The sequence below is a fragment of the Callorhinus ursinus genome, unplaced genomic scaffold, assembly GCF_003265705.2.
Source record: "Callorhinus ursinus isolate GAN/ISIS: 27379988/994484 unplaced genomic scaffold, GSC_fseal_2.0 scaffold43, whole genome shotgun sequence".
Lineage (NCBI taxonomy): Eukaryota > Metazoa > Chordata > Mammalia > Carnivora > Otariidae > Callorhinus > Callorhinus ursinus.
In genome coordinates this window covers 248,885-270,483 of record NW_027397105.1, presented here as the reverse complement: position 1 = coordinate 270,483, position 21,599 = coordinate 248,885, and the positions used below count along the sequence as shown (strand labels likewise).

Here is a 21,599-nt window from a genome sequence, read left to right as displayed (position 1 = left end):
GACTAGTCCTGTTTGGGCTAGGTAGACGGGAGCTGGATTCATATCGTTGTGTCTACAGGAATTATAAAGGGGTCATGATGGTTACCGAGTGTTTACAAGGTGCCCAGTACTAGGTTAGACACTGTACATGCGTGGGTTTATTCCTCAAACACGAAGTACACACTGTTACCCTCGTTTTACAGATCTGTATGGAACCTGACTGTGCCCAGACCATTAGCCAATAGTTGAAATAAAACAAAAGATAAGACCATTAGAAGAAAGTAGTCAAGAATATTTTAGTCTGGGCTGGACAAAGGGGGTTTTTCTAAGCATGACAAACTAAGGAATCAAGAAGGTTGACCTTTTTTTTTTTTTTAATGTACATTGCTTAAACTTCTGCTTAGCAAAAAATGAAAATTTACAAAGCTAAAACAAATCAAGAATATTTTTGAATAAAATGGCAGTTATCCAGAGCCATACTGTTTAAAAGGCTCACCCAAATCAATAAGAAGCTGAATCACTTAATATTTTAAAAGAGAGCAAAAAATATAAATAGGTAATATATGTAAGAAATATAAATTGTCAGTGGTCAGTGTTTGTAGTGCTGCAGGGAAATAGGTACCCACAGGGTTTCTATGGATATAAATTAAACTTTTCATGGATGATGTGCATGTTCCTTTGACCCACAGTTCAACTAACAGAAGTTTAGATTCTGGGTTTACTCCCTCAGATGTACAAGGACAGTACAAAAATGTTCAATGGCAATATTATTTATACTTGAAAAAAATGGGAGGAACCAAGTACCTAACGTTTATGCTATACCTATGTGACCCACAAGGTATAAAATGGTTCCATTTTCTGTGCATATCGGTATATTTCCAAAACTGGAAAGAATGTGTGTAGCAAATTGTTAACTGTTTATTTTGAAGGATGAGAAGGTAGAGTGACGAACTGCTTACATTTTATTTTCCTGTGTTATTTTAGAATGAATGGCTTTTTTTATAATTAAAAAAATCAAAGTAAAAAAGAATGTTGAAAGAACCCTACCACTTAATAATAACCACCATCTACATTTGACGAACACCATTCTAGACACTTTTAATGCACATATGCAAGTGGAAATACGGAGTTATGTACGCCAGTTAAAAATCTTTAGTCGGTTGCATTTGACTGAAACAAAACACAATAAGCTATGAGGTGTTATTGGAAACATGATTGAACCACAGAGAGATGTTTGTTACTGCAGAGGAGATGGATTCCTGAAAGAGCTCGGAAGTGCAGAGAAGATTATAAAAAACCTCGTGGTAGTTGTGAGAGAACCCCTTGATTTCCTGGTAACCTGTGCGCGGGAATAAACACGTGTGCGTGTTCCTCCTCCCTTCTCTTCCCGTCTCTTGACTTTTTCAGGAATAAACACGTACGCCACCCAGGCACCCCTGGTCTCCTATTTTTCGTGGCCTGCTTTCCCTCAGACTTGTGTGGTCGCTCACGCCCGTGTTGAGCCTGACCTGCTGTCTTCCCCGTCACCCGGTGGCATGCGTTCCATACCAGTGCCTTCCTGGCCTGTGCAGTGTGTTGTCAGTCTGTGCATTTTGTTACTTACTACAGGAGAGTTTTATGTATGTATTTGTGACATTTTTGGATTCTCATCCCTTCAGGAATACCAAATCTCCCTTTATTGTCTTTATTCCGTTCAAGTGTATAATCGTTTACCCCAGGACTATGACTTGTTTTATTGTAGTTTCTAAGAAATTTTTGTCTTTTCTAATGACAGTAATCCATGTCTTTGTTTTTTTCTTTTTATTTCTTTTCTAAGTTGTTCTTGCTTGCCTTGGAGGTCTCTGTTGCTTTATAATTAATGCCTTCTTTCAGGTCTTTTTTTATTTTTATTATTTATTTATTTATTTATTTATTTAAAAATAGGTGTTTCTGTTACAATTTTTTTTTATTTTTTTAAGATTTTATTATTCATTTGAGAGAGCGAGAATGAGAGAGAGAGCACATAAGAGGGGGAGGGTCAGAGGGAGAAGCAGACTCCCTGCTGAGCAGGGAGCCCGATGCGGGGCTCCATCCCAGGACCCTGGGATCATGACCTGAGCTGAAGGCAGACGCTTAACGACTGAGCCACCCAGGCTCCCCTTTCACGTCTTTTTTAAAAAAGACATCATATTGTAGTAATTTCTTGGAGACGCTTTTTCTGAAGTCTTCCTGAATTTTTATATGTGTTACGAGGTGTTTGAAGTGAACTTGAAGGGAATTGGAATAGAGATTCAAACACCTCATTATTGTGCTGGGAGGTTTTTTTTTTTATGAGTCCTCATGCAGTTAATGGTAACAACGAATGGTGAGGAGAGGTAAACTTCACTCTGAGGTCGCTGGGGGGGGGGTTGAATACAAAAGAAAGCAAATGTATCAAATATATAAAATAGAGTAACGTAACCTAGTTTCATTGTGCAAAAACAAGTAGATAAGGAGATAAGACCTATTAGATATTAAGTAAAACAGAACCTGGTTTTGAAAATTTTATACCCAGAAGCCTTAATTTAATTTGAGCAATACTTAAGAAAATCAGGATGTAGTAAAGTGATTAACTCTCACCTGTGTTGGCAGCAGTAGGAACAGACTTTCCCTGTTCACCTGCCCTGGCAGCGGGTGATCATGCACTGCCGTACTCTGCCGGGAACAACCTGTTTCCCCCTCACATCCCCGAGGGATGTGGTTGAGGGTGGAAGAAAGGAGACCATTGCTGTGCCGTATTTGGGGAGGGGAGTGGAAACGGACAGAGTCCACCTGGGATGTAAGCTCAAAAAATACCACTCTTTTAAAGGAGGAACAGGTACCCTTAGTTGGAAGGGACAGGAGTTGAACTAGAATAAAGTATAGATAAAAAAGGAAATTTGGCTCATCCAAATTTATGGAAGGGCAGGAGTGATAGCAGGTGTCAGGAACTGGAGTTCTGTTAGGACCTCTCTTCCTGTTGCTTACTTTTGCTTATCTCCATTTTGGCTTCATTTTCCCATACCACCTTTCTCCTTGAGATTTGAACTGTGGGTTTTGACAGCTGTCTGGATTGGGACTCCCTTTCTTTAATTCCCATTTGAAAAATCATCCAGAAGATTCATTATCCTGGCTTGAGTCTGTGTTCACTCACTCATTATTAGGGCCCTCGGTATGGGGGCCTTGTTTGACAGCTCCTACTAGAAATAAATAGTGGGGTGTGATGTGTTAGATGTGGGGTATGTAGTATTTCCCCAGACCTCCCAGTTCTGAAGAACATTGATAGCCTGTAGCCTAGTGAACAGTTTTAGAGGAAGAAAGCAGGTAACTAACGCTGTGCTCTAAGGTGGATGGTCTGTTGCATACACAGTATCTCCTCTGACTTGCAGGGCTGTCTGGGTCTTACCATACTTTACTGATGAGGAGGATGAGGCTCCGAAGGAATGAATGAATGAGAGAGAGAGAAAGAGAGAAGCGAGCAAGAAACGACTTTTTCACGATGACAAGGCTAGTGAGAGAGTTGACATTCATACGCAGGTCTGACTCACATAATACCGATGAAGTAATGGAAGCTTGGAGAAAACGAATGTTTTCTCTGTTAATTTTGGTGAGTTGGTTTGTGGTGATTTAAATGTTTTAAATGAATATGGTAATTTATTATAATAAGGTCAAAATTATTTTCCTAAACCGTCTTGATACTTGGGAGGAGTAATTAATAGTGTCTGGATACAAGGCTCTTTTTGTAATTTCACAAGTTCAGAAAGAAACCAGTGTGAAAACAGCCCCTCTACAGAAGTGCACCTTACAGCCAGTTATGTGTTACATAAATAAACCTGACAGGAATGCACATTCCTTGGAGCAGGAGACCACAGCCACCCAGACACAAAGGGAAATCAGTGCTGGGCTATAAATACCAGTTTGTATTTGGCTTTAGGGCAGTTAGACTTCCTCAACCATTGGTCTTGGCAAGGCATATTTATAATTAAAGTAGCTTATTAAGAGTCAAGTATAAAATGATAACATAGCTGGGTCTTTGAATGTGGTTCTTCTGGGACCTCTTATATTTGCTGAGGCCCAGTGGTGGTTTGTTTTCACGTGACTGATAAAGAACATCGGAGTCCATTAATGAGACTGCCGTTTTAGCTTTCTTCTTACTGAGACAAATGTTAAACATACAATAACAGAGTAGATTGGTGTAATGAATCTCTGTGTACTCACCTAGCCTCAGCAGCTCATAGTTGTGAGCAGTCCTGTTTTATCTAGCCCGTAGGATTTTGAAGCACATCACAAACATCATATATCACTCATCATTTGTCTATGAACATTTCACCACATTTTAAAAAATCAACAATTGTTTAATATTATTAATGTTATATTAACATCTTAATATTAACTAATATCTAGTTAGCCTTCACATTTTTACTTGTGTCATACATTTTTTTTTTTTAAAGTCTGAGCTCAGTCCTCTCTTGTTCCCCACGTGGTGTATTTATTGAGGGTTCCAGGCCCTGCCCTTTAAGAATTTCCCTGCAGTGTGGTGTTTGCTGATTGTGTGTGTCCCGGGGTGTCCGTAAACACATTTCTCTGTGTGTTCCTGAAATTGGTAATTGTGCCTGGGGGCGTGGACAGGCTCAGGTTTGTGAGGAGGCCAGATCACTTGCTGAATGGTGGTTTGTTTATCAGAAGATACATAATGGCTGGTTGTCTTCCTTTTTAAAATGCCTGGACTAAAATGACAGTATGACAATGTGTCCATTTTTCATTTTTTAACTGGGCTATTTCTATAGAGAGATACCTTATTAGATAAAATTGTAATTACTATTTGATTACTTGGTAGTACAATTTTGTATAGAAAAGGAAGAATAAATCTTGAATCTTTTGCTGTTTTAAATTGGTTTTACAGGGGCGCCTGGGTGGCTCAGTCAGTTAAGCATCTGCCTTTGGCTCAGGTCATGATCTCAGGGCCCTGGGATCGAGTCCCGCATCGGGCTCCCTGCTCGGCGGGGAGCCTGCTTCTCCCTCTCCCTCTGCTGCTCCCCTGCTTGTGTTCTCTCTCTCTCTCTCTCTGTCAAATAAATAAATAAATAAAATCTTAAAAAAAATAAATTGGTTTTACAGCAAACAACAAAAACAGTTTATTAGCATCCCGAAATGGTGGGAATAATAGGTTGGTTGTTTTTGATACCACCGTTTATAGACTGTTAATAATTATTAGCTTCATTGATACTCAGACCTTTTGTCCCATATGTGGCCAGTGGGAACCTCTCTAAGTTGGATGAATCCTTTTAAAAAGACCATAGTATTATTTGACAGCTTCCTTTTTATTTGGTATACATGAGATGAGCCTAGAACATGTCCTACCCCAGAACTGCACTCAGCCGTTTCTCTGAAGATCCCTGGTCCCTGTAGGTAGGAAATGCTGTCCAGAGTCCTATTCTGGGCACTAGGGATGCTCATTTCTACAGGGTTGCTCACTTTTCCTAGACATTTTCAGTGGACAGAGCTCAGAATTTTTAAAGCTGTATCATGAATTCATACTGAAACTTGAGATTCAAATTCAGAACTATAGAGTTCTTATTTTTCATATGCTCTCCTCATTCCCATTCTCTTTTAGTCTTATCCTTGAGTTAACGACTCTGTCGTAGAAGTCTGCTCATGCATTATTGCCCATTACTTATCCCTGTCCAAATTGTTACTCTCGAGGACATTTACTTATCCTTGGTTTGCTTTTGTTTATTTTTTATAGACCACTTTGGCCCACAGCGATTTCCACATTTACTGTGGGCATACATAATGCTCATTTAACAGTGATGTGACACTGTAAGATTTACTGAGGTTTAAAAATTGAAGTATAACATAGACAAAAGTGCATAAATATATTGTGCAGCAGGCCGTTACCAGCACCCCTGAAATCCCTTTTACGCCTCCTTCCAGATACTGCTCTCATTCCCTTTCCAAAAGAAAAAGAAAAAAAAGACAACTCTTGTCCTGATTTCAAATACTATTCATTAGTTTTGCCTGTTTTATTTTTATTTTTTAAAGATTTTATTTATTTATTTGACAAAGAGAGACAGAGAGGAAACATGAGCAGGGGGGAGTGGGAGAGAGAGAAGCAGGCCTCCCGCGGAGCAGGGAGCCCGATGCGGGGCTCCATCCCAGGACCCCGGGATCATGACCTGAGCCGAAGGCAGACGCTTAATGACTGAGCCACCCAGGCACCCCAAGTTTTACCTGTTTTAGAACCTTAGAATTTTGCTTGAACATTCATGATTTGTGGGAAAGAGAGTTCTTTCCAACTGAGATTGTGTCCAGAAAGCTCCATCTCCATGTTTGTCCCATCGAAAGCCTCTCTCTAATACCTTTGGAATATAGGCAGAAACCCAAGCATGACTGTGCACATTGGTCTGCAGCAGGCCAGAATTTTGTGTTTGTTAGTGGTTTCTACTCCCACTTGTACTTGGACCCCTGCATGTTTCCCCTTTCTTTTGTTTTCGGGACATTAGACTTTTACCTGTTGTGTTGCAAATAGTCTCTCCTGGTCTCTCCTTTTTATTGAAGCTTTATTGTTGTGCTGGATTTAAAATATTTTGTGCAGTATAATCTGACTGTTGAGTTTTGGCCGAAGGCCACCTCCAACCCAACAGTATGAAAAAAAAAATTCTGTATTTTCTCTTTATTAAGTTTTATTGATTAATTATGTCTTAAAGTCCATCCAGGTTTGAATGTAGTGTGAAGTATCCTTGTCAACATTTAAGTGTCGGTAGGATGTTTAAACATTTTTCTTTGGCCTCTTCCATTAAAAAACCTGCTGGAATTTTATCTTCATATGGCTACTACACTTCTCAATCCACAGACTCTAGAAAAGGTTTCCACTTGTGTTTTTCTCCTTCACCTTTTTGTCAACTCAGTGCTGCCTGCATGGCCCCTGACTTGCCATTCACTGAACCCAGATGCCGGGGGCACCCTTGGCCTTTCTTCTGAACCTGCTGGGTTGATTTGAGACCTCCTTTTTCCTGAGTAGTGTCTGTTTATTATTGTGGGCAACTTTCTCCGTTGGCTTCTTTGATGTAATTTTTTCTGGGGTTACTTCCTACTTCTCTGTCTTCCTGTTCTTAGTCACCTTTGTGACCCCCCTTTTTTTTTAAGTCCTCAAAATATTGGTATTCTCTAGAATCCATTCCGTTAGGTCCTCTGTATAGGGTCATGCTTCACGCTCATCTTTGGGTGACGCCATCAGTCTTAAGGACTGCAGTTATCAGCAGTATTCTGATAACCCTCCGAGTCTCTCTCTTTAGCTAAGAATTAAAAACAGGAAACAGTGTATTTATGTCCATAGGTTTTTTAAAGTAGACCTATACCATCAGGGGCGCCTGGGTGGCTTCGTCGGTGAAGCGTCTGACTCTTGACTTCGGCTCAGGTCGTGATCTCAGGGTCGTGAGGTCGAGCCCCGCGTCGGGCTCCCTGCTGAGCGTGGAGCCTACTTGAGATTCTCTCCCTCTGCCGTCTGCCCCCCTCCCCACCCCGCTCTTGGCTCATGGCCTTTCTGTCTGAAACATTAACCCTGTCATCGTTTCTCTCCCTCATCCCTCAGATCACATCTTCCTGATGCTGGCAGGCTGTGGTGTCAGAAATCCAGTGTGAGCCAGCAGGAGGGGCAAGGGGGGTTTATTGAAGGGATAGAGGTGTGCAGGTGCCGACAGAGTGAGTGTCTGGGAGACTTAGAAAGGAGGGTCCCGTCTTTGGGGCTGGAGGTTTTATTGATTGTGCATCCAGGAACAGGTTAGAACAAAGACGGGGGTCGTTATTCCTTGGAGCCAGCGGGCCCTGGCATCCCGTTGTCTGGTGCCGGTGGTCTGAAGTATGCATTTGATGGCTTCGTCCAGTCATTTTCACCTGATCGTTCCTTAGGTGTTATCTGTCCCAGAGAAATCACTGACTTCTTATCCCTTACAAGGAGGACACACACTGTCTGCATCCTGAGGCCTGTGTGAGGTGGGAGTGCAGGTCTGTTCTTGCTAGAATAGAAGTGGGGAAAAAAGCAAAAAGCAGGGTTTTATGGAGTCCTCCAGTTTCCCTGTCTCATTCCTGTATGTCCCATTTCTGAGAATGAACAGACTTCTACCCAGTTGCTCTGCAGAGAAACCTGTGTGTTATTTTTAAAATTTGATATGAAATTAAAATGACATAGAAGTAGCTTTTTAAAAGTGTACAGTTCAATGTATGGAGTGTATTCACAGTGTTGGGCAAACCACTTTTCTTCACCCCACAGACACCCACCATGGCCATATCCCGTTTCCCCATCTGTTGGCAACTCTGTTCTGTTTTCTGTCTTTGTGGATTTGCCTTTTCTGGATGTGTCCTATAAGTGGAGTCCTGCAATATGTGGCCTTAGGTGTCTGGTTTCTTTCACTGAGCCTAGTGATTTCGAGGTTCATCTAGGTTGTTGCTTATACCAGTACTTCGTTCCTTTCTGTGGTTGAGTCATACTCATTGTGCACATACTCCATAATTTGTTTACCCCCGGAGGTTCAACTTGTTTCCACCTTTGGACCACTACAAGTAATGCTGATACATAAACATTTTTGTAGAGCTTTTATGTGGACAGGTGGATGTCTTCCTTTCTCTTGGGTATATACCTAAGAGTGAATTATTGGGTTATATGGTAACTTTGTGTTTAACTTTTTGAGGAAATCTGTGTCATTTTAACCCTCACATCACCAAGTTTGGTTGGTTGATTCTTTCCCCAAATGTCCTTGTTTCCCATCGTTATTCTCAGTGGCATCCTACTAAAGGTACACTTTCCAGGATTACCTTTATGGCTTCCTTTTTGGTTTCTTTGTTGTCACCATGGCCTTGTTCTGTGTCATCTTTCATGCTCTGCAAGATTTGTTTTTTAAAATGTGAATCTCACGGTCACCTCATTGTTTTAAAAACAAAACAAAACACAAACCCTTCAAAGGCTTGTCATTGCCCTCTGGATGCAGGGCTTACAAAGGCCCTTTGCTGCCCAGCTTCTGACCTTCTGTCTGCTCTCGGCTGCATGCCCCCCTTTGTTCTGGCCAGCTCCTGATCTCCATGTTTCAAGTTCTTGTATAGGCTCCTCTGTCTAAACCTTGCAGCAACCATCCAAATCCTTTGTCTTTTTTCCGATGTCTCCTCTCTTTTTAGAAGCTCTTTTCTGTCTCTTCATGATTATAAGGTGCCCTTCTTTGGGCCCTCCAAATTACTGTACTGCTGTTGGAGCATTCACCACACATGGTACTTGCCTGTTTACTTCCATGGGAATCAGGGGCTGAGATTCCACAGGAGTTGAGTGTCAGGGCTAGAGTACAGACTGGAAGTACAATTACTGGAAACGTAGCAGAAGTCAGAAGACGATTATTTGGTAAATTATTTAGGGAAGACCTCATGGGAAAGGGAAACATTCCTGAAGGTGTGGTATCAGTTTGTCAAATACCTGTGGGTCCAGGCCCTGGGGGACCCCTGCTAGGGGCAGAAGCCAGACAAAAGTGAGATATCGGCTATCTTCAGTGTTGCTTTTGTGTTACTTACAAGCAGTAGACATAATCACTCCTGTAGAAGAAAAGCGTGGAGACAATGTGCAGAAGAGTTTTAGAAATTACGGTGTATTGACAGAAGTGAGAAGCAGTGATGTGTTTTCTGGGACAGGTAAGGGAATTCTCAAGGATAATTTTGACCATATATGCTAATTGCAGAACTTACCCACCTCCATTTATAAAACTCCACTGGACTTCTGATGGAAAATGCAGCAAAGAGGGTGATTTTCTGGATGAATTATAGGATCTTCCCAAGACTTGAATACAGTGTCGAAGAAGATGGTCTGAGAAATATGATAATGTGCGTCTAGAAAAAGAACTTGATTGCCCTTACCTTCGGTGGTCTGTGCTCCGCCCCGCCCTGGTGGACTGGGGGGGTAGGGCTCGGGGTGCCCTCCCCGCGCCCTGCCCTCCCCGCATGCATGCTGGCAGCTCAGGGAGAAACAAAATGCAGTTCTTATCTTCATGTCTTTCCATTTTCAGTATCCTTTTAAAAATGTCTTAGACTAGCTATTTAAAAATACATTTCTTGCATTTTGAAATACAGTACTGATTTAAAACATTAGATAGGTCTATGTTGCCTTTTAGGCAAAAATTTAGACAACTTTTGAGAAAAGCCATTCGTATTTAAATATAAATAAAATTTGCCTTTAGGCTCTGTGTTTCACTGGTATGTTGGGGTGTTAAAACCTAGCTGTTGAAATGACAGCATCTCCTCATCCCTCAAAAAATTAAGATCTTCTCCGTTACTAACACACTTCATTCAGTCCTCTAAAAACGCACTCTGGGTTGCATTTCGCTTGCTTTTATCATTAGACTGAACTCTTTGAGGCTGATGGCAGGAAGCATGTGAGAATCACACACCTGTTCAGGCCCCCAGCACATCCCTCCCGGACTGCTGTCTCTCCAGTGCTTGGCCCCCACTTCCCACTTCTCAGTTGGAGCCAGTCAGTGCTCCCTGTTCGACCTCCCTTTTGCTGATTTCTGTTTGCAGCGTGTGTGTGTGTGTATTTACTACCATGAGAGTGTTGATTGCTTCACAGGCCTGTTTGTGTATTAATATGTATCAAGTTTTCTAATTTAAATACGTGCAGTTCACTGAATGTCAATTATACCTCATTAAACAGCTGTTTTAAAAAATCTGTATGTAAGACCCACCATCAGTAGGTCATTATTAAGCCCTGGGTGTCTAGGAACCGTCAGACTGCACCCCTGACCTGGTCACTAGGCTCCCTGGTTGGCCTGCGTCTCCCCCACCCCTCCCACGAGCTCTTTGCTTCCATCATTTTCCATCCATGCCAGAGCACACTCTCTCTGGAGGAAAAGTTCTCATGATGCCACTGCCATTCCTGTAGGCTCCAGCTGTTCTTTTCCTCTTCCATCTTCTTCCCCCCCCACCCTCCTCCTCCCTCTCCCTCCCCCCTCTCCCCTCCTCTTCCCTCCTCTTCCTAGTCCTTCCAAAAAAAAATTTATTAAGTGATCTCTGCACCCCACGTAGGGCTCGAACCCAGGACCCTGAGATCAGGAGTTGCACGCTCTTCCGACTGAGTCAGCGGGGCGCGCCTCTCGCTATTACTGTCAAGCCACTCCTGTGTGCTGGAAACTTGGCTGGCAACGGGGTCAACACACACAGGCAAGACACGAGGGGTCTGCCCTCCTTGCTGAGTCTGAGGAACAGCAGCTGTAGATGTGTATCCCCAAGGTGACAGAGGGCTTGTTACACAGACACACACGGGTATAAATGAAGGTTGGCTAAGCTCAGCAAATTCCAACAAAAAGGTATTCAGGTCTTCGGCTGGTGCTTCTGAGAGTGTACCCTAAAGACCACAGTGTAGGAATGACTGGGAGTACTGGTTTGACTTACCTGTGGGCCACGGTCTGTGAGGGCTGGGCCTGGATATCTGCGTCTTAGCGAGTTCTGTCTACCACCGTAGGGCTACCTAGAAAGGCTAAGAGCCTAGCTGGAAACCAGGGTGGAAGTGAGAGGGGTTAGAACGTGGTCTCCTGGACAGTTCGCTTCCATGTCACGTCCCTGTGATACAGAAATGGAAATGTTTTGGCCATCAGGTAGCATTTTGCTAGTGGACCCAGGGATATCTGCTGAATAGTTTGGAATTTATAACATGTATATTCAGGTTCTGTAATATATCTGTTGGGTGAAAATTATATGCCTAAAAGTTTTGATCAAAAAAATTTTTTTTTTCCACAGAACTCAACAAAAATCCAGTGGAAGGCTTTTCAGCAGGTTTAATAGATGACAATGATCTTTACCGGTGGGAAGTCCTTATCATTGGTCCCCCTGACACACTTTAGTAAGTACCATGGAACGGACACTGAAGTAGCTCTCTTAATTAATTCAAATGGAAACTGCTTTGGCAAACTGAAGTGAAATTATTTTTTAAAGCAGGTGAAATGGCTGTGTTTAGGTGAAATCATTTGTACTAAATGATCGTGTCTAGGGTTTTTGTGTTTTGCTTGAAATTCTAGTGTCTAAAACCTGTTGCTTTCTTAAATATATAATAGTTTCAGAAATACAAGCTATTTTCAAGGTGAGCCTATATATAAATAATGTATTTTTTTACGTGGTTTTGGATATTGGGTTAATTTTGGCAGGATGGGGGAAGAAGAAAATTCTTTATTGAAATGTTTCTCCCCTTCCCTTCCCTTGTGCTTTACTGTGCCTTCACCCCCAAAGGGAACATTGTCATTTCAAAGAGAAGTCTTTTCCATTCTTAGCACTTTATCGGTTTAATTAAAGCATAGTATTACACCTGGGAGATTTTCATACAGAACAGTTTCACACACCAGTGTCTCCAGGCTTGAGAACTCTCAAGGTCATCAATTTGAGTGCTGCTTTAATCGGGTGCCCACAGAATACGGATCCGAACCATGGTGTTCTGACCCTAAAATGAACTGATATTTACCTTTTCCCAGTTTATAAAAGTGATTGTTACAGCTAATCCCTTTTTTTAAATTTTATTATGTTATGTTAATCACCATATATTACATCATTAGTTTTTGATGTAGTGTTCCATGAAACAGCTAATCTCTTTTAATTAGTCCTTATTAACTGATGTAAAGTTAGACAACAGAATGCAGTTGAGTCAAAGAGCAATAGAGAGAGAGCTGGGGTTTCCTCAGGGTCTTGTCATACATTTTAGGTTCAAAAACCACAGTCTTATTTTCTGCTCTGAATGTTTGCAGACTAACTTAAACTTACAGATATTCAGTGTTCTGTAAGATGGGTCGTGACTACCTGGTGTTAGTGACTAGTGTAAGTTCCATCGTGTTTGTAGAAGTGGAGGCATTGAACAGAATGCAGTGACCTTTTCAGGTCACCAGTGTGCTCCACACACCTGAGGGGGCAGATCTGTATCTGAGTTTCTTGGGGACTACACTTGCTCACTCAGCTGTGGTCCTTGATGGCCCTAAGCAGGCAAGGATTTTGATACCGTAGTTTCATTTTAGGTGTTCAGAGATGGGAATTCCCCCCCCGCCCCAATAAAACACCTGATGGAAAAGAAAATTCAGGCTACTTGGTACCAGGGCAGGCTGGTACGGGACATACAGGGTGAGTTGTGGTGTGGACTTCGGGTTTTCGAGCGTCCGGAAAGGTGATTCATGTTTTGTCACGATTGTTTCCAATCAGAATTTTTGCTGATGTATCTCTCAGTGCCATGTTTGTATTGGTGATGGTTGCAAACTAAAATAACTCAATTTGGTCATTCCATGGTGTGTGTTTGGGTAGATAATAGGAGCTGTTGAAAACCATCTTTGAGGTATCCCCCCACAACCTTAATATTACTTGAAAGCAAATTTCTTACTAAATTTTGCACGTAAAACCATACATATAAATCTGGTTTATAAGCCTGATGAAGTTCAGGTTTTCAAGCTAAATGCATTGCATGAAGTTTTATTTGGGAGACGTGGCGACATTCCAGTGACAGAATCTTGTTACTCCTACAGTTGATAGGAGGTAACAGGAGGAATTCTTCTGAACTGGTGTCTGTCTGGAGGATGAGTTGGGCTTCCAGGCCTGAGCTCTGTCTCTAAGGACCTCACAGAACTCTCATACTTTCTCGTGAGGTGGTGGCACGTATCTCCAAAGGCTGTTAGCTGGTACCTGTATTTAATGTGTACCTTCAACTTCACCAAAGACAACCACTTTTTAATACTCGCCATACTGATTAATAGTCCATTCTTTCCACCAATTAAAAACTTACTTCTGGTCTTCAGTGTACATTTAAAAAATGCTAGCTACTGGTGTGAGATGTGGGTAGCAGAAGCAAGCCTTTGTGGCAGCTCCTCTAGAGTGTGGACTTCCTGAGGAGACAGCTGGTGGCCACTTGCAGTCCTTCCTGATGGGACAGCTGGGCTGTAGTTATTAAACTCTGCCACACACGGGGAGCATCCTGTGAGTAATGAGGCCTTGTGGCATTGACAGACATTGTAATCATCATCCAGAATAACCTGGAAATGATTCCTTCTTGTTAAAATCTTTTCTAAAATTCATGTGTGAAAGTTATGGGATTTTTTTTAAGCCCTCAAAAAAAGAGGTTTAAGATTTATTCTTTAATATTTACTGAGTCTAAGCCATCCCTTGGGCAATTTCCTGCTTAGAATGGTTGCAAAAATAAAGCATTACACTGGCATTTACATTGCTCATTCATCTAGCTCAGCTGTTTCCAAGCGGTCTTATGTTAGATGCCGGGAACACGACCTCGGATTAGCTCAGTGTCGTCCCTGCCTACAGAGAGGTTACACTTTAGTCACTGCATAGTCGCTTGACTAGTGATGGCCATGGTGGAGAGGGGCGCTCTCTGGGGGTGTGGCAGGTTTGGGATGTATCAGAACTTGTCCCAGAGGAAGACCTATCTAAAGTGGGAACTTAAGAGTTAGTAAGTGTAGTAGTTGGTAGACTTCTGGTTACAAGCAACAGAAATCTGACTGTAGCTGGCTTAGAGAATAAGAAAGTATGTTGTCCTGGCACTGGTAGCAAAATGGTTACAGGAGTTTTGAGCGTTTCAGAAGATCACCCAAAGGAAGAGAGGCTGGTTTCTTCTTAGTTCTGTGTGTGTTGTATGCAAGGGGAGCTCTCCGGCTGACTGGCTCTTGTCTCCTGTGTCAGAATCGAGTCACTTGCTCCTTCCCACCCAGTAACTGGCAAGATGAATGAGGTGGCTGCAGTTGGTTTAGATTAGTTCTTCTGGAATGGAAGAGATTTCGAGCTGTTAGCAGCTAGGGTCAGCATTAACCGGACAGGTGTTCTGACAGGGACCGGGGGGCCCAGAAAACGGGACGGCTCCACGGTGTGGTGGTGGAGTGAGGTGAGGACATGGAAGGTCAGAAAATGAGGCTGAACAGGGAGTGGAGGGGTCCTTGAAGTTCATAAACACTGTTGGAGAGTTTGGATTTGTCTTCACAACCATTGAGGACAGGAGTCACCAGTTAGGTTCCTGTTTTACAACCTGCGTATCCTAACTGGGATTATGGATTTCATTTTCCTTCAGCTTACTTGCATTTTATCTCTGCAACAAAAATTTGTTCGTAACAGTGTTATTCTAAAAGTTTGTCTGTAGTGAAAAAGATGCGCTGGGGGCTGAGCATGGCGACCTGCAGGACGGAGTTGCACACACAGCCTTTGCTCGGGATAGAGGAGGAGAGTGTGTGCTGAGCGCGGGTCCCTGAGGAGGGCTGGGCAGATGAGCTCAGAGGAGAGAAGGAGAGGAAAGTGTGATGAGAAGTAAGCTCCCTGTTTCATGGTGAATCCAGTACTTCATGGTGTGTGTTGCTTTAACAGTAAGGAAGTTACTGGGGTCCTTGTAGTTCCTTGAGTGCTGTGAAGAGGGTAGAGGCTGTGTTGCAGTTGTTGGAGGGGTCTGTTGGGTGGGGGTGCGCAGACCTCAAGTGGAAATCCCTGCCCAAAGGGGGGGTGGGAAAGGGGGGGTTGGGGTTAGAAGTAAGTGAAAGTTAATGTGGGCTTAGATGGTACCCAGACCTAACTGATTAATTCACCGCTTAATAGTTCGATCATTTATGTAGTGATAGCAAGAATTAATAATGTACAAACATTCCTGGAAAGCTGTTGTGTTCCTTCCTGTGGCATCCTTAGCCTTCATGCAGTCACTAGAGGGCACTGTACCCTCTTCAGTTTAGGTAATCAATAACCAGTGTATTCCAGCTTGCTTGCACACTGAGCATTGCCATGAGTATGAATGTAGCCATTATATTTATCTTTACATGGTATTAAATGTTTATTACTCCTCTGCCCATCAATCTATTAAGAATAGATTGTCCAGGCTGTCTGTCTGTGAGAGCTGAAACTGGTGTGTGTACCTGTTGTGTTCTCGCTGATTATCAGGTAGTGTCCACAGAAATGGACATTTCAGGCAAGAGCGGCAGCATGTTTTTCAAGGAAGTTCAGGAGCCTCGGATATCACCATGTAATTACAAATTTTATAAATTCGTATTAGTGAATGGTGAATGTGCACCTTCTTTTATCCCTTAAATTTTTCTTTCATCATCAATGGCTAGTCTGTCCAGGAAGTATGGTTTATTTTATTCCTTACCACTGACAAGGGTGTGGAAAATATGGAGAATATCAGGATCATATGCATTTTATTGTTTTGCCTTTCCTTGAGTGGCTACAGAACACGTAGAGTCGGTTAGCCAAACTCTGGTTAATATTATTTCACAGTAACAAAATCCTCTTACAGTTCTGCCTAAGACTTGGAAGCACATGCCATATATTCTGTAACGAGAATTTGGAAGGAAGGAACCTTGTACCGCCATTGCTTAGCAAGTGATGCATCGGCAGCCAGGCCACATCCCTTCCCGTTCAGTGCTTCAGAGCATGGGCTCTGGGGCCTTTGCGCAGCTCCCCAACTCTACCACTTGTATGAGCTGTGTGACTTCGACCAATAACTCAAAGTTTGTCTTAGCAGTTTTGTCTTTAGGGTAGAAACCCTACGCCAGGAAGTGTTTGGGGTGTTCAGTGTTCTGTTGCATGTAGTAGCAAAGAAATGGAAAGCAATCAAATGTCTTACGAGTGTGATAAATAGATTGTGAAATGCGTCAGATAAAATGAATGGACAAGAAACAGGTATCACCAGGAATATTTTTAAAAGAACAATGTTGAGCAAAGTTTGAGGTGGCAGCATACAATGGATCATTTAAATAAAGTAAATATGGCAGAATGGTAGGATCTGGTCGTTGTAAGATTCTTGCAGTTTAATACAAAAACAGTAAGTGAGGCTCATGGAAGAAAGTTGAACTAGGCTTAGGTTTCTCAACCTTTTCAAGTGTGAAACTTTTGGTTTCACACCTTTTAACGTCATGCTGATAATTGTACTATTAGTATTGTGATGAGAGTAGTGGAAGATATTTTTAATTCACAGGTGCTTTTTATTTTATTTTTATTATAAACTCATTTTACTCATCACAGTAACGTCTTTGCATATTTGAAAAATAGTGAATATGTGACATATTAATGTTTAGTTTACAATATTTCATATCCTGGGGGTTTTGCACTCCTCTTTGCTAATTTGGCTGTTCACTGGAAGCTTGCCACCCACAGGGGTGGGACCACTGAGCTCGGTTTAAAAAAACAGGTAGGCTTCCCCAGGTGAAAGAAATGTTAAGGAGTCCACTGATAGGAGAAAAACTGTACGGAATAACGTGATTGGTTCAGAGTGGGGAGGGCGCTGTAGACAGAGTGAAAATTGTGTGCTTTAAACCCTTTGAGATAATTCTGTTAATAAAATTTGACATTTTAAAGATTGAAAATAATTTAAGAGACGGAGGCAGTTTTTGAGGACAGGGATTCCAGTCAGCTAACACGAGGTGGATCAAATCCGTCGAGATGAAGGGACCCAGGGAGGCTGCTTCCAACCGAGGAGCAGTGTTACCAGCGGGTGAAGTGCGAGGGCCTGTGGCAGCTCTTTTGATGTCCTATTACGTAGATTCTTAGCTGTTTTCTGTGTTTGTGGCTTTTTTCCACCACAAGCCATCATCAGAAGTGTTCTACATCCTGACCTGATGTAGACTATTATGTGCATACATTTTAGTGAGTAGAAACATGCATATGCAGATTACATAAGTCAAACAGACTACCTGTGACAACGTCTTGTTTTCTTCTCGATTTTTGTTAAACAAGAAAACTGGTTAGTGAGTCACCCGCAGTTTGAAAAGCGAGTCTGTACAATTGACGGTCCCAGGGCCACTGTGGCATTAACCCTCACAGTTGGGTTAGCTGGGGCAAGAAGGTGCCCGCCAGCGTGGTGCGTCCTTCCCAGCGTCTCCCTCAAGTCTCCAGGTTTTCCTCTTCCGTAAATCATTCTGTAAATTACGAAATGGAGGCCATATGGCAGGTATAAAACTTGTCATTTTTCTTCCTTTTTACCCCTGGATATCTGTACCGCATTCAGTCTGTTTTTCTTCCAGTGCAAAAGGAAAAGATGTTCTTTCTTTTTCTTGGCGAGGCCCCTCGCTCCCCTTACTTTCTTTCTTCTTCCAATGGCTCAGTTCTTTTTCTAGTGTCTCTAGTCTTTCTACCAGCACCTTCCCATCTCCTTGTAAACAAATTAGGGTATTTTTTTCCCCCTCCTTTTTAAAGCCTTGCATTTGTGCTGTTTCCCCATCTAATTATCCTCTTCTTTAACTGTCAAACTTTTTAAATTGTCATCATGCTTGTCCTTGACCACCCCATTCTCTCTTTCACCCTGTGTGGCCTTCTCCTGTTGCTTTTACCACAGTGGTGTTACCACAGTTACCCTGTGTGCTGGGAGCCCATTGGCCTTCCCTAGGTATTCAGAGGTATTTGGTATTAATGATCTGCCTCTCTGTTTTTAAGTACCCCCTTCTCCCCCCCTCCCAAATCCTTTATGCTCAGAAAAAGGCAATAAAAATTAATACTTGCTTGTGGTTAAAAATTCAGTCTATATTGAAATGTACAAAGCAGAAAGGAAAAGATCCCCGTAATCCTGGCTCCAAAGTTAACCACTGCTATGTACTGGGGCTGTGTTTGCAGAAGGTTTTCTGTCTGTATTAGAAGCATACCCCCATTTTTCTTTCTTAAGGACAAATGGGCTTATTCTATACATACTTGGTTTTTTAAAAATTTAATATTAGATTGCTCATATCATTCCAGTAGCTATTAGTGATATTTTGCTTGATAGTTTCTTCTGCCACCAAAATGGTAAGTGCTTGTGAAACCAGTGATCTCTAATGTCGTTTTCTGTTTGATTATTTTATGTAAAACAGTGCCTCACACAAGTAGGTAGTCAATGTATATTTGTTCAGTGAATGGAAACCATTTAAGGAGCTGAGAATTCCATTTCTCGCTGGTCTGACACAAACATCAGCACATGACCCTGCTCTGATGGAGTGTACACTGAACAGTAAAAGAATCAGATGTGCAAATAGATGTTGGAATAAAGAAATGAAAGGGGGTCAGTGTACCAGAGGGACACAGCAGAGAGTTAAGATTGGGGAGTCAAGGGAAGTCTCAAGAGGTAACGTTGAAACTAAGTTTTTTGTTTTTTGTTTTTTTTAAGATCTTATTTATGTAATACAAGTGAGCGAGTGAGCACGAGCAGGGGAGGGGCAGCGGGAGAGGGAGAAGCAGACTCCCCGCTCTGCAGGGAGCCCGACGCGGGGCTCGACCCCAGGACCCCGAGATCATGACCTGAGCCAAAGGCAGACGCTTCACCGACTGAGCCACCCAGGTGCCCCAAAGCTGAGTTCTAAATGATGACAAGGGGAGAAGGGTATTTCAAGCACAGAAAATGGCTAGTACTAACGACATAATGCATGAGCTTAGTTATATGCCCCATGAGGCTGACTTGATCTCATTGGTTTTTGATGTTAACATAGTACAACTCATTGTACTGTTTTGACAGTCCTTCAAGAACAGTTCCTAAGTAAATGGCACTGATCTAAGACTGCACTAATACAGCAGTTACTGGCCATATGTGCTGTTAAATTAAATAAAATTAAAAGTTCAGGGGCACCTGGGTGGTGCAGTCGGTTGAATGACTGGCTCTTGGTTTAAGCTCAGGTCATGATCTCAGGGTCATGAGATCGAGTCCCACGTCGGGCTCTGTGCTCAGTGGCGTCCGCTTGAGAATGTCTCTCTCCCTTTCCCTTTGCCCCTCCCCTTGTGCGCTTGCTCTCTCTCAAATAAATAAATAAATCTTTAAAAAAAATGAAAAACTCAGTTCCTCAGTTGCACCAGCCATATTTCAAGGGCCTAGTGGCTGCCATCTTGGACAGTATGCCTATAGAGCGTCTCCAGTGTGCAGGAAGCCCTGTTGGACGGCACTACTTTGGAAAGTCACTGGAGTATAAACTCCTTGAGAGACTTTATACCTCGTTCACTGCTAGTGTCTGACATGTAAAGGCTGAAGAAATATTTGTTAAAGGATGAGATGAATGGATGACTGGAAGGTCAGCACATCTTTCCACACAGGGAGCAAACAAATTATGTGTAAGTTCTGAGTGAGAAAGAGCTTATTGTGCTTGCAGAACAGAAAGGAGACGGGCTGGGATGGAGGGAAGGGTGGTAGTTGGAGATCCACACGGAGAGCTGATGGGCAGTTAGCCTCTGGACTTAGATTAGTGCCATGGGAAGTGATACAGGTCGTTTAGCACAACAGTCATGGGATCTGATGCGGATGCCGGTTTAAGGCCGGCTGTTTCTTTCATTTCCTAGCTTCTCGGGAGCTCGGTAAAGTCGTGGGTGTTGCCAGGCTATTAAACTGAGTGTGCAGACGATCTGCTTGAGATCCAGGTTATTAATTCACTTCATTTATAGTGTGAGCGCTCGCACCCTTGCTTTATGTTTGTTTTAATAATTGTTGATATGCAGGAATTTACAGGCAAGAACATGTTTTTGTTTTTCTTCCAGTGAAGGTGGTGTTTTTAAGGCTCATCTCACTTTCCCAAAAGATTATCCCCTCCGGCCTCCTAAAATGAAATTCATTACAGAAATCTGGCACCCAAATGGTAAGTTTATCTAGTTTTACTTTTACATTTGCTAATATGATGCCTGTCACTGAGGTTTTCAGGGTCCCTAAGAAAGATGTGGTCCTCAATGAAGTTACTTTGGGATTTTTGTACTAAGTTCACTGTGTTCATTATGTATTTGGCCATGTATTAGCTTGTTTAGAACAGCAGGCATAGACATCATATAAAAAATACTTACTTAGTTTTCAGCTCTTTTTGAGACTCCTGATGTTCCAGACTAGAGGCAAGGTTATTGGGTGATACTTGCCATGAATACAGCTCTTACAGTCGAGATCATTTCCAAGGTATTAGGTGACTCGTTGTCTATTACGGAGAGTACAGGAGTAACTAAACCTGGTTTTAAAAATTGTATTTCTCATCTTCACTCTTAGGCCACGGGCAGCTCTTAACTTGTTACCTATATTAGCTGTTAAAAAGGGAGTGTCCTGCCTGCCTCAGAAGGTGACTGACTCGGTGACATTGGATGCTGTACTTTGTGTTTGAAGCTTGGAAAGCATCCAGTCCTGCTGTGCCTGAGATGTGGTGACTCTGAATTTTCTTTACCCAAAGATGTGCTACCATTTAAAATCCACTTTGTGAGTCAAAGGTTAGGCTAGATAAACTGTGTGTGTACACAGTCTCCCTGAACTTTTGGCCTTGTTTTTTGTGATAGAGCTTTTGTAAGCATTTCTCTCCCTAAGTATTTTGACTGTAAGTATTTTGTAATCAGAGTTGTCGTTTTTTGACTCCTGTGCTCTCCTGCATTCTGCTTCTCACAGTCAACTTCGCATTGCCAGGGAGAGAGGCTTCTGTGTTAGTCCGAGCAAGTCTGTGAGAGAGGAGTGAGTGAGCGAGTGAGCGAGCGAGTGAGGCTTCATTACAGGGTGTGGAGAATGTAGTAGAGCCCAGTGGCTTGAGAAATGGACGGGTCTTGAGAGACCGGAACTGGCCCCGTTCTTGTGCCCCCTCGTATCGGTGCCGAGGAAGAGCAGTATCTCCGCTGTCTGTGGTAGAACGTGTTAACGATAGTCCTCCATGGAGCACGGATGCCTAAATCTACTG

At 42.5% G+C, this 21,599-nt stretch overlaps 1 protein-coding gene across 5 annotated transcripts in view; it reads left to right on the top strand.

Annotated features, from left to right (window-relative positions):
* UBE2G1 (ubiquitin conjugating enzyme E2 G1) overlaps window positions 1-21,599 on the top strand; it is a 100,390-nt gene that overhangs the window by 57,154 nt on the left and 21,637 nt on the right. For all 5 annotated transcript variants that reach the window (XM_025864046.2, XM_073881518.1, XM_025864044.2 and 2 more), the window contains 2 exons: window positions 11,743-11,845; window positions 20,440-20,537. In XM_025864046.2, coding sequence (XP_025719831.1) covers window positions 11,743-11,845; window positions 20,440-20,537 — 201 coding nt within the window. The remainder of the gene's footprint in view (window positions 1-11,742; window positions 11,846-20,439; window positions 20,538-21,599) is intronic.